The sequence below is a fragment of the Drosophila arizonae genome, chromosome 3 (assembly GCF_054131065.1).
Source record: "Drosophila arizonae isolate 15081-1271.41 chromosome 3, UAZ_ARI_1.0, whole genome shotgun sequence".
Classification (NCBI taxonomy): Eukaryota; Metazoa; Arthropoda; class Insecta; order Diptera; family Drosophilidae; genus Drosophila; species Drosophila arizonae.
This window is the reverse complement of record NC_142923.1, coordinates 15,971,111-15,983,722: the sequence shown is the minus strand read 5'-3', so window position 1 is coordinate 15,983,722 and position 12,612 is coordinate 15,971,111. Positions and strand designations below refer to the sequence as shown.

The 12,612-nt window shown below is 40.5% G+C and overlaps 5 protein-coding genes across 5 annotated transcripts; 1 reads left to right on the top strand and 4 right to left on the bottom strand.

Moving 5' to 3' along the window:
• Positions 1–107: 107 nt before the first annotated feature.
• On the top strand, positions 108–680 carry LOC108610933 (larval cuticle protein A2B). Its single transcript, XM_018003316.2, has 2 exons — positions 108–227; positions 298–680. Exons 1-2 carry the CDS (start codon positions 216–218, stop codon positions 595–597), a joined length of 312 nt encoding a protein of 103 aa, XP_017858805.1. The 5' UTR covers positions 108–215; the 3' UTR covers positions 598–680.
• Positions 681–1,419: 739 nt separating this feature from the next.
• On the bottom strand, positions 1,420–2,355 carry Cpr30F (Cuticular protein 30F). The gene is made up of 2 exons (XM_018003315.2): positions 2,255–2,355; positions 1,420–2,180 (listed from the first exon to the last, which is right to left on the bottom strand). The coding sequence occupies exons 1-2, from the start codon at positions 2,261–2,263 to the stop codon at positions 1,749–1,751; spliced, it is 441 nt and encodes a 146-aa protein (XP_017858804.1). The 5' UTR covers positions 2,264–2,355; the 3' UTR covers positions 1,420–1,748.
• A 3,005-nt stretch (positions 2,356–5,360) lies between these two features.
• LOC108610926 (uncharacterized) lies at positions 5,361–7,057 on the bottom strand. The gene is made up of 2 exons (XM_018003306.2): positions 6,875–7,057; positions 5,361–6,727 (listed from the first exon to the last, which is right to left on the bottom strand). Exon 2 carries the CDS (start codon positions 6,725–6,727, stop codon positions 5,573–5,575), a length of 1,155 nt encoding a protein of 384 aa, XP_017858795.1. The 5' UTR covers positions 6,875–7,057; the 3' UTR covers positions 5,361–5,572.
• A 1,413-nt stretch (positions 7,058–8,470) lies between these two features.
• LOC108610929 (uncharacterized) lies at positions 8,471–9,235 on the bottom strand. Its single transcript, XM_018003311.2, has one exon. The coding sequence runs from the start codon at positions 9,202–9,204 to the stop codon at positions 8,584–8,586; it is 621 nt and encodes a 206-aa protein (XP_017858800.2). The 5' UTR covers positions 9,205–9,235; the 3' UTR covers positions 8,471–8,583.
• Positions 9,236–10,094: 859 nt separating this feature from the next.
• Cpr30B (Cuticular protein 30B) lies at positions 10,095–11,027 on the bottom strand. Its single transcript, XM_018003312.2, has 2 exons — positions 10,910–11,027; positions 10,095–10,853 (listed from the first exon to the last, which is right to left on the bottom strand). The coding sequence occupies exons 1-2, from the start codon at positions 10,919–10,921 to the stop codon at positions 10,401–10,403; spliced, it is 465 nt and encodes a 154-aa protein (XP_017858801.1). The 5' UTR covers positions 10,922–11,027; the 3' UTR covers positions 10,095–10,400.
• Between the last annotated feature and the right edge of the window lie 1,585 nt (positions 11,028–12,612).

Sequence of the window (12,612 nt, the reverse complement as noted above, 5' to 3'; positions counted from 1 at the left end):
CATTGCGTAAGAGATTGCACTGTCGGGGGATTCGGTTTCAAAGCTGCACAGCTTCACAACTTGGCCACGGTGACAATGGGCCATGTGTCTGGCAGTAGATTGCCCCGGGTGGCATATATAAAGAGGGTATCGCGATCAGTTTGTCATCAGTTCACTAGATCTCGGCCTTTGAGTTAGCTGTGCTCACTTGCAATTCAAACTCAACTGGAAGCACCATGAACATCGTGGTATGTGGCTTCAATTAATGGCTCATTGATACAGTATATAGAACAATATATATGTATTTCCTATTCGTAGACCATCACTTTGATTCTGTGCGCTGCAGCTGCAATTGCTGAGGCGGGCATCATTGTTGGCCATCCCGATGAGTTGATCTCCAGCCCGCCTCAATATGAGTTCCACTATTCCGTGCACGACAGCCATACGGGCGATGTGAAGGACCAGTTCGAGCATCGACGTGGCGAATACGTTACGGGTCGCTATTCGCTCATCGAACCAGACGGACATCGTCGCGTCGTTGACTACAGTTCGGATCCCCTGCTGGGCTTCACTGCTCAGGTGCGTCGCGAACCCATTTCGATTCTTTCACGTCATTAACACATTTACAAAATGGTTATAAAGCATCATGTCTGATTTGTATACTACTACTACTACTACTATTAAAAGGCTGTTAAAAATTATATATACTATTGTTTTAATCTGAAAATTAGTTATTTTTACATATGTATGTATGTACATATATAGAGAGGAAGTTACTTAATAAATTTGATCAAATTTCATGCCATTCCAGTGGTTTAAATCTAGAGGTAAATATTCTCGTATTCGCTTTATTAATATACATAATTATTGGAAAAAAATTCAGAAATGTGTATAAAATGTTTTTTTTTTTTTTTTTTTGTCAAGTTGTGTGTTTCTATTAGTTCTCTTATTGTTAAATTAGCAGCTTAAGTACCAAGAGCTTTTACCATGCTGAGTTATAAGAGCCAACTGTGCACGATTGAACTGAATGTATGCGTATTTACATACATACATATGTGCATGTGCATCACTGTTAAGAGACTCTGACTATCTCTTAATCGTGTGCTCACTTCTATACTTTGTTTACTCCCCCTAAATTGTGTTCGTTAAAAGAAGCGAAGTCTCTCGTTCAGAATGAGAGCGAATGAGTACGATTTTTTTCGCCTCGCAAACAGAGCGTAAATAATAAAACGCTCAACTGTTATATGCAAGCTCTGCTAATTGCCACTGCTCTTAACATATTTGCTTGCAGATTTGCTTTAACAGCTTTAGCAATTGCTCTCTGTTAACTTTACATTTACAGGATAATGTCACTAACCAGATAATGTATAAGATCTAAGATAGCCATTTGCAGTTAATAGCTAAAACTTAAAAGATTTAACAAAAATTCATAAATTCAAATTCATTTATAGAAATGCATTTATTGCGTTTATATTTTTAAAATATTCGTATTTTATCATATATATAGACTACACGAATTTCTAATGAAGCATGTTCGCATATATAAATCGTGTTATAGAGTTATAGAGGACTGATGCGCGTACATAAGTGCGTGTGAAAGTGAGCAATGGAAAGTATTGAAAATAGTGGCTAGAAATGTTACAATTACAGTTATAGTTATAGTGGCTTTCAGTTGAGTTGAGTGTTCAGTTTGAGATGGGTCGTCAATGCAATGAAATCAGTGTTTGGAATTCTCTCTCTCGCTCTAGCTCTATCGCTCTGACTCGATCCTATTGGTACAGGCCCAAGGGCAGCTTGGGGGCAGCCAGCAGCTTGGGTTGCGCATAGGCCAATGGCAAGGGGGACACAATCTTGGCAACGGGCGCAGCCTTAATGATCTTCTGGCCCAGAGGCTCACGGCGAACGACGGCATTAAAGCCGTTGTGGGCATCCGATGTATAATCCACGATGCGCTGGTAGCCATCGGCATCGATCAGCGAGTACTGTCCCTGGACCTGATCACCCTTGCGGGACTCTGTCTGGCTCTTGATGTCGCCGGTGTGGTCGTCACGCACGGAGTAGGAGAAGTCGTAATGGGCAGGCGCCTCCACCTCGACGGTCTTCAGCAGTGGCTTCACCAGGTGCGCCGTTGGGGCAGAGTAGATGGGGCTCAGCTCGATGGCAGCGGCAGCAGCCACGCCCAGGACGAACACAGACACAAGCTAGAATGAAGATAAGTTCGCTTTAGTTGCCGAACAATTTCAGTATTTCACTCATTTAAAGGAAAAAAACTCACTGAGAACATTTTGCGTTTAGTTTTCGAGTTTTGAGTTGGGTTTGGAGTGCTGAAAATCTTTCGGATCACTACACTTGAGGCTCCTGCGTTGAACTATGTTGTCAAATGTCGCGCACGCAACTTTTATACCAAAATCGATTGCCCCACCTCCGCGGTGCGTGTTATTAGTCCAAGCCCGAACCGGAATCGAGCCAAATGTAAAACAGTTACTTTTTGTTTTGGCATTGCGGCTTTGATTGCCAATATTTTGTATTACCACCCAAAAATAAAAATCCAACTCTAAATAAAAATAAAAACAATTTTACTTGTCGCATTTGCTGATCCAGTTTGCAATTTTTGGCTGTGTAACGGAGCGACTTTTGTTTCTATGGGTCACTCGGGCAAGGGATCAGCCAGAGACGGCATATAAATACATATATGTCAAGCTGATCTACTGCTTGAATAGCTTGAATAGCAGCAGCCGATTTACGAGTAAATAATTGAAATATTTCAAAGTCGAGTGAAAGTAAAAATAGAGACAGAGCGGAAAAATTAATCCATTTTTTAGCCATCAAAAATGCTCACATATTCCAGTTTACATAATTAAAATTTTTTATAAATATTTTTAATGTTACAAAAATCGAATTAATCTTGAATGCAATATGTCTTATTAGAACACAATTTCTTATTAGAATATTATCCATCAGTCGCTGCGATTCTTTCCCATCTTTCTCAATATATAAATGACTTTTGAGTAAATTCAAAAATTTCAATAATTCCAAGATAAACTTGCACTCAAATTTCAACATATACGAATTTTAGTCTAAAACTAATACATATAATTTATGATCTTGATTCTTAATTGTAATTAAAATGTATGCAGCTGATCAGAAAAATTGACTTAATATGTATCAAATATGGTTGCAAAATATTTTGGAGGCGAACTGGTTCGGCTAAGAAAATATTATATTTATATATTTATTTTTATTAAAAACTAAACTTGCTTCGTTTGGCCCGAGTCAATAGAAACCTGTAACAGAAATATGCATTAGCTTTCAAATATTTAGACCATGGAAATTCTATGAAATAGTCAGATAGATATTTGTGTACAATTTGTCGCCTCATTTTTTAAGTTTCCTACCTATAATTGATTGTTGTTAGCTATCTATGTCAACACAAAGCAGTTACAAATACACGACTATAAATTACAGCTCATTCGTGAGTATTCAATCGAAACTATGTGATGAAATGTCCAGAAGAACATTGGTCTGATGAGGTCGTTTTATGCGAGGAATTCAATTAAGTGATTGATTGATTCAGCAATATTAGATCAATGCTAGAAACTTCGAGATATGCATAACAACCCGAAAGCGTGGCAAAGAGGCTAAAACTGCATTTTGAATAGTTTAAAAACTTGAAGTCGGCAAAGACAGGAAGTTCCATTGACTACAAAATTTGCTTAAATTAATTTGCGTTTTTTTAGCAAAGATTTTTTAAGAAAAATGGAAAATCACTGATAGAAAAAAAGGCAGTACAGGAAATTAAAAACCAATTCAAAATCAATCAACTATCTTGGGTAAGATCACTTGAACACTAAATGGTACCCATATATTGTTAGCTCTAAGCATAATTGAGAGATAAGAATTGGATAGATAAGAAATTTTTATAACTGTTGAGCTAGGAGGCAGAAATAATTTTAATGCATATTTTCAATAAATTCGTTGATTTTTTTATTAAGTGGAAATGAAATAAGTTAAATGGGATAATTTTCTATACGTTGTACGAAAAACATAAAATAATAGTAATCAATATTTAAAATAATATTAATATATTTTATATAATATATTTGACATTAAATATTAAATCATCATCATCAAATAAATAATAATATAAAATTTGTGACACAATTAAACAAATCAGATTTTTCTTGTATTTAATTATTATTAAATAAACACAATTGAGTTGTAGTTAATCAGATCTGCAATAAATTCCTTAAGTTTAGTGATCAAACATATCTCAATCAATCAAGCAGCTCTAAGTGAAGTACAAAATGAGCGGGGATTAATTATGCCGTCGATAGCTCCATCAAATGGACTACAAATTGCACATTGACATTCAGACAGCCTTCGGCGCGCTTGCAGTTTTTCCACTTAATTAATTAATCGAATTGCAACATCCGTCCGTATGCCACACAAGATACCGCAGTCGCAGTCCGAGCCATAGCCACCTTTGGCCAGGTGATGGCGGAGGGTGGAGGGAGGAGGAAGGAGGGAGGAGGGGCGTTGTCTCGCCCGTGCTGTGCCCACATGCCAGAGGCCTTTCACGCACTTGGTTCGCTCGACGCACACAAATCAATGCGACACCGCCGATCGCTGCTCGCGGAGAGTGAAAAGCCAAAGCAAATAACCAATCGAGACACGTAGGTAAATTCGATATGAAGTAATAAGCGGCTCCGGCGCGTATCTTGCGCCACATTCATTTAGAACAAGATTACGTAGCGAGTGGTTTTCAAGAGCTGCACCACAGCAACCACTGCACCACTCCAACACGGCTCACGCACAGGTCCAGTTGCAGTCGTTGCGGCACGCCCGCTGTCGTTGCCTGTCGTTGTCGCCCAACCCAATCAACTCCATCAGCTCCACGAGCTCACATTTAAGTAGACTCCATAAATAATAAGTTGTGTCTACTTAGCGACATGTACACACTTTGTAGATTGTCCGATACCAGCACACACAAACACACACACACACACACACACACACACACATACACTGGGAGATTGAGGTGCTGCACAGGTACTTAGCTCAGTGACTGTTTTGGCATATGCCAAATAAATCGCCTTCTGCCCACTTTGTTGCTAAGTACAACTGCCCCAAGCTCTTTGATGCCAGCTGAGTGTGTGAAGGTCACTGAAGGTGACGGAGGTGTGCAGAGGTGTGCTCTGTTGGCCAACAGCAAATGTAAGCAAATGTTGCTCATTGCAGTCATTGCAGCCTTAAAGGCAATCAAGTTCCTTCACTTAGGATAAGAGCTGAAAAAGACTTTATAAATTATATATATATACCTTTGCCTCCCTTTATAACCACATCAAATTTCATCTCCCACTCCTTAAAATAAAATACAGAAATTTTCGTAACCATTGTTTGTATATATTGTATATTGTATTATGTTCAACAAGTCAGCGCATGGAGAGGGGGAAATAAATAAATACATGAAGAGTGCGCTGTCGTACCCAATACATAGCTATGCACGCGCACATATACACACACATGCATAGGTTATACTTAGGCATAGACCTATAACTAGCAACAACTAATAACAATCGGAGGAAGCAAGGCGTTAGTAGTCCAAGTCTCGCACCTGGTTGCCGTAGCCAAAGTCCTTCAGGTAGTTGTCGATGGCCAGGTCGAAGGAGGAGGACTCTGACTTGCCCTTCGACTCGGGTGCCTCATAGGACTTGTCCGGATAGGCCTCTGTCTGGGAGGGATATGCCTCGGTCTGGGGCATGGGCAGAGGCACGGGCACCGGTTCGGGCACGGGCACGGGCACAGGCTCTGGCTCGGGCTCAGGATACGATTTGGGCGGCTCTGGTGGTGGAACCGGATACGATGTGGTGCTCTCATACACGGGCGCCGATGTGGCCACCACCTCGTTGTAGGGCGTCTTGGCCTTGGCCACTGCACGGCCAGAGGCTGAAACCGCCGCTGATGCTGTCTTGATTATCACGTGCTCCTTGGGCGGCGAAACCTTGCTAATCAGCTGCCTGTACTGCGGCTGGAGTCGAGAGATCAGCGGCTGTGGTGCGTAGTAAACCGATTGCTGTTGCTGCGGCTGCGGTAGCGGACTGGCCGGATAGCCCTTGCGAGCGCCGTAGGAGGAGCTCAGCAGATGCGCCAGCTCCTCGAGCGTGTAGTTGGGCGCATTTATGTTGTTCGCAGCTGGCGCGGATGCGGACCCCGCCGCCTCATTGTAGACCACGGGATAGGGCTTGTAGCTCTTGGCGGCGTACTTGGGGTAGTATTTGCGCTGCAGCGACTGCGTGTACTCGACCTGACCCCCTGGCGCATAGTCGCCCGTGGAGGAGATCTGCGTGATCTGCTGCTTGGGACTGGCCACGGACACCTTGCGGCAGAACTCCTTGCAGCCCAGCTTGCACTCGCAGTAGCACTTCTTGTACGTCGACGAGGTCGTGTAGGGCGTCGACGGCGTCGTATAGACGTACGGCAGGGTGGAGCTGATGGGCGGCAGTGTAGGCGTCAATGTGGTTGGGGGCGTGGTCACAGTCGGCGGCGTTTGCGTTGTGGTGCTGATCGCAGGCGTCGAGACCGTCGTTGTGATGGGCGGCTGGAGCGTGGTAGAGCTGATCTCACTGCACGGCACCTGCTCCCAAATCTCCTGCTCGCACTCGGCGCAGTACTGCGGAAAGTGGGCATGGCTGAGGGCCAGAGCGCTGAGCGCCAGCAGCGCAAACATCGAATTGTGTCGCACGATCATCTAGAAGCAATACGAAAATGGGTCAATTTAGTGGTTTCCCCTCAAGGGTCAACGACACAATTCTCGATTCACAATTCACAATTCGCGTTTTGCGATTTGCAATTGGCAATCGGCAATTGATTCGCGGTTGATGATGATGTTTTTTACCTTTCAGCAGTATTTGGATTCAGTCGGCGGCTCGGATAGCGCTTGGTCGGTCTCTGCTTGGTCGCGTGCAACTTCTTTAATGCAATTTGCTGAATAGCTCTTAAATACGATTTTCGCTGGCTGCGAGCTATTTGCAAATATTACAGCGCTATGCAAATGGGTCGCGGAAGCGTTGCCCCCAGCACGTTCCAAATGCAGCGCTCAACACACGCCAGGGCGCGGCACGGGGATGACGACGCCGACGCTGGCGCTGACGCCAACGCCGACGCCGACGCCAACGCTTGATAGTCGAGAAGAGTCACAATTGTGTATTGGCTATGCCGAAGAATCACAAACACAATCGCAATCTGAAGCGCTTCCGTAAAAGAATTTCATGCATTTCGCAGAGCACTCGCTGATAGCCGCAGTCAGAGCTAGAGCTAGAGCTAGAGCTAGAGTCAGAGCTAGAGCCAGAGCCACAGCTCAGAGTCAGAGCCACTCAGCTGGTTCCGACTAATGTTCCAGTTCCGGCTCTAGTTCAATTTTCATTTCACATTTTCATTTCTAGCTCTGCACGCATTGACCATTTTTTTGTGTCTGAAGTTTCAGCGGCGACTGCTCGATGGATTTATAAATTCTGTCTGCTCTGTCTGTCTGGCTCAGAGTCTGGCGATGAGTCTGGAACGGTTCACTCATTACATTTGTGGCTGTTGTTGTTGTCTTTTTTGTTTAGCATTAATTTTAGGTTCATTTCTCTTATCAATCTCTCGATTAACTTATCTATTGGGAAACATTTTGGTAGGTCGAAACACGTACTGCGTCGATACTAGAGACTTTAAATTTAAATTTTCCTTTAAATGATTTATTTGACCATCCATAAGAGCTCTGATTACATATGCGTCACGTCAAAGATTTGAATCGTTCAATAAGGCCAAAAAATCAAAGGGAATTGAATCGTTCAATAAGGATTCATTTGGGACCTGTTTATTAAATTTAATAGAATCTAATAGATTGATAGACTTTAATAGAATTTTTTTGGGTAAACTTTTTATTTTTTTAAGTTTTTCAATGAGTCAACTTTTCTGAGAAAGTTGAAAATTAGAAACCTCTTTTGAACTGAATCCATATTAAGATGGAAATATATTCATATATAAGCTGGGCATTTAATTCTGAGCCCCTCAGACCAATGTTTGATAGTCTTGGTAATTACTTAACAACAATACTTACTTAACAAAAATCAATTAGGTAGAAAAACAAATTTTCATTTTACATAAATATTTCCTTTTTTTTATAAAATACGTATTTTATTAAATATTATAATGAATAAAAAATTATAATAAATTACTTAAAATAAAAAAAATACTTAAAATATTATTTAAAAAATATTAAAATTTTACTAATTTGTTTAAAATTAGTTCTCCATGGAGTTGTATCTATACTGTTTTGTAGCTTGTTGATTTAAGTTAAAAGTATTTATAATACAACTAACTAAAGTCAATTACAATGCGAAAAAAGCTTAACAACAAAAATTTTGTTTCTTACTTTCAATGCTGCAATCATCTGATATCTTCTAATAGTTTTATAATTATCTAGATTTTTTCAAATTAAAGATTCGTATTAATATGAATAAAATATTTATTTAGCTGTTTTGAACACAACTTTTATAAAATCTTTTTGTTGATTGCACAATATGAAAATAATTGACAAAGCAAACTAAATTAAATCCAAATCTAACTCAAATTGGCAATCAGCGTCTGGAATGGCTTGGCACCGGCATAGACCTGTATCCTTGGGCGATGGCTTCTTTCATCTAGGGGCACTGCCTCCACAGGCTCCTCGTGCCCACTGTCGACTGCCGGTTGATTAAAGCTGCGCTTCTGCAGCTTCTCCCACTTGACCTCTTTGGGCTCATCTGAGGCTGAGGCTGAGCCTGAGGCTGAGGCTACGGCCGAGGCACTTGAGATGGTACTGGGCATGGTCATGTCAATAGTATGGCTGCCATTGCTGGAGCTGGTTAGGCGCCGCAGCATCTCCTGGTAGTGCGGCTGATCGGCCGTTATGTACTCGGGCTCATCCTCCGGGTTCAAGATCTGGTAGTTGGGTGTGCCCAGCTCGTAGGTGGTCGCATCGCCCTGATGCATCTTGTTCCTCAGCTCGCTGGCATCCCAGCCATACTGTTGCTGCAGTGGCGCCATCCACGATGTGTCCTCCGCAGACGTCGCCTTCTCGCTCGCAGTGGAGCCCAGCAGAGACAGCAGCATGAGGGTGATTGCGACTCGTGCGGCTCGTGTAGGCGCTGCGTCGCTCATTTTGCTACTGAACGCTCCAAGTCGACGGCACCATCGTTGCATTTGGGTTTTCGGCTGAGACTGACCCACCGAATGGAAGACCCTCCCTCTCTGGCCCGTGCACGTGCGCCGCTCAATAGAGCTGGAGACGATGACGCGTCTGCTACGTGAGATTATCAACTTCGCTGGCTGCTCGTCTCGAGTCTCGTCTGCAGATAGCATTAGTTAATCGGAGCATCTCTGCAGTTCCATTTAACCTTATCCAACGATGACACACTGCGAATCGTATCTGTGAGTAACTGTGAGACACTCCAACTTCATTTTACCAAAGCACAACTGAATGAAATGCTAAATAGGTAGATATATGCATCTATATACATATGTATATGTAATGTGTAAGCATAAAGAAATGCATATCAATTGAGATTATAATGAATTATACTAATATAATCTCTAATGTGAACGTGCTTCTAATAGTTATAATTTCATTTTTAGATCACAAGAAATATTTAAATACTTAAATATACATACATAGTCATTTATATCTTTTATATGATTTGCGATATCTATATATGATTTTCATAGAACTAACAAACTGTTTCTATTATCAATAGGAAATTGCTGGAAATAAGTGACACGTTTTAGCTGTCAGGTAATTTTTAATTTTTCATTAGAAATCATGCAATCATGAGCTCTAGAGATGGTGTTTCAAATTGAATTTATATACCCGTTCACGGAGTAAAACGAGTATATTAATGTGTAAGTATGCTAATGCTAATAAACTAATAACTAATAAACAAAATATATATATATATGTATATATATTTATTTCTTTTTATTTTATTATTATTTTTTTTTTTTTATATTTAATCTGTAATTTAAATTTTCACAATTTCTAAAAAAATGATTTTGAATATTCAAATGCTATTTTCCATTTCATTTCAGTTCACTCAGTCAACAAGTAAAACACTCAATTATTTTGTGTTCTTCTGCAGAACAAATTCAATATTTATATATATTTATGTATGTCTTCCTTCATGTATGTATGTATGTACGATGCATCTATAAAATGAGTGTGTTCAATTATATGTATGTATATAACTTAAGTATGGCTTGTAAAATGAATTGGCAATTGATTGGGCTGGCGCATTCGAGTCAATGGGCAGATTCCTTGACGGCTCGTGCTCGTGCTCGTGCTCGTGATATTGGTATGTAGTCGAAGTTATGATCGCTTGGATAAAATGTGATTTAAGCACATTTTAGTATTTGTATTGGGCCGTGGGTCCCGACACGGACACATAGTTGCCCTCGGAGGGCTCGGCCGACTTCAGTATGGCCTTGGGAGCATAGTGAACGAGGGGAGTGAGTGGTGTCAGGAGCTTGGCGGCAATCAGTTTCTTGGGCTCCGGCGAGGGCTGGGGTATCTTGATGTCAGTTGGCTCGCGGCGCACGAGAGCATTGAAGCCGCTGTGATCGTCCGCTGTGTAGTCGACGGTGCGCAAGTAGCCATCGGAGTCGATGAGCGTGTATTGGCCCACGACCTTGTCGTCCTTGCGCGTCTCCTTCTGGCTCTTGATGTCGCCCGTGTGCGGATCATTGACCAGCCAGTGGAACTCGTATGCCACCGGGCCAGAGTCCAGGTCTGGCCGCAGCTCAATGGCCCAGACGGCGACGCTGCTCAGCGTCAGGCAAATGCAGAACAGATAGCTGAGCTAAAGGATAGCGAATTAGGACTTGGGCTTCATATTCCACGACTACTCCAACTTACTTTTCCCATCATTTGCAACGTGAATGAATTTATTTGGCTTCAGCTGGAGAACTGTGTACGCACACGACGCTGATCGAGATCGTTGTAATTAAACTGTGAAGTCCTCAGCGTTTTTATACTGCACACGCATGACAGCCGCAACGTCTCAATCTCGCACTCCAGCTCCAACTCTGTCCCCGTCTTCGTCTCCGTCTCACTGGGTGTGAGGCAATCTGTGCTCGAATCTTTCAAATGGCTCCCAAAATCAAGCAGCGCGCTCATTAGCTGAGCCATGCAAAAAAAGAAATACAAATTATAAAACACGAAATACGCAAAGTGCTCACTCGACTAACACAACCACACGCATTGCCTCCAATTGGAGAAGAAAATGAGAATAGGCAAGCGTAGGCAACACCCAATCAGACTTTGGCCAAAGAAGGTTAGTGCACCAAATATTATGAATTATATCAGTTTATAATTCTTATTATTTATTATATAAAGAAAAGCTAGATTTAAGGCTAATCGAAGAGTAAAAAACTACTTAAATAATTTTATGTGAAATGAGCTCAGATCTGAAAGTCTCTTAGGGATTACTTCAATGTGTACTTCTGTTGGAGCTAAGAAAAATTAAATTAGTTTTTCTTCTTGCTAGGATTTTTAATGCAGTAAATAATAAATTTAATAAATTTATTATGCATTTCAAATAATCTTAATTATTTATCTATATATAGATTGTTAATTTAAGAAAAAATATATTTTAAAAAATAAAAGAAGATTTATCGAAAATAATTTGAATAGCATTTACAGTATTTTTTTTTTTTTTAATTCTTTTTTATAAATTTTAAGAGTAGATATTAATGTATATGTATGGCTCTGTACATATAAGCATTCAAGCAATAAAATATATGATGCTATACTACTTCAATTGCCCATATTCAAATCAAGATTAAATTTCATATATCTAGCACCATCTCCTACTGTGCTTCACCTCTTATATGCAATATGTATAACACTCTCAATAAGAGTATATATTCACAAATAATTAAGAAGTCGGCAAATTTGATCTAATGAATGTTTTTTTTTTCGCCTCAGCTTTATTTCGTCTCTTAAATCAAATGCTAATCTGAGCTGGCATAAAGTGTTCTGCTCAATTTATAACCATTAAAATTCCAATCAAGAAACCCAACCCAAGATATTGGAAAAAGAGCTAATTATTTTTTTCTATTTGAATAATTTACGTAATATGTGGAAACTGCATTTGCTCTAAATAAAAATAGTATAAATTGAATATATGATATTTGGCATGTGCCGTCGTCGCCTTTGGCTATTTAGTGTTCCCGGGAGATGGCTAATTAAGGTGGAAATAACTCGTTTGATGTCATTAACAAATATTTTAATTAATCGCCATAAGACGGCGGCATTTGCCTTATTTGATGCCTTAAAATTCAGGTTATCTTATTTTCAATACTCTCAATTTTTTTTTTTTATTACTTTGTATTAATTTTCCAGCTTGCGTTTGCAAATTGTGGCATGTGCACTCGTGCGCGTCAGGCGTTAGTTGTCCCAAACTGGGTTAAACATACCCAATATAAAAATAAGAAAAAAATAAATAAACTAAGTGCAAAAAAAGATCGCATTTTGCATACCCGCATTTTTGGCTAGCTGCACTTGTCGACTGGGGCCAAAGACTGGATTGCAATGTTATTGATTATGAAAGAGCTTTG

Excerpts from the sequence above, each read along its gene's own strand:
- LOC108610926 (XM_018003306.2), bottom strand. The coding sequence starts at position 6,727 with ATGATCGTGCGACACAATTCGATGTTTGCGCTGCTGGCGCTCAGCGCT.
- LOC108610929 (XM_018003311.2), bottom strand. The coding sequence starts at position 9,204 with ATGCAACGATGGTGCCGTCGACTTGGAGCGTTCAGTAGCAAAATGAGC.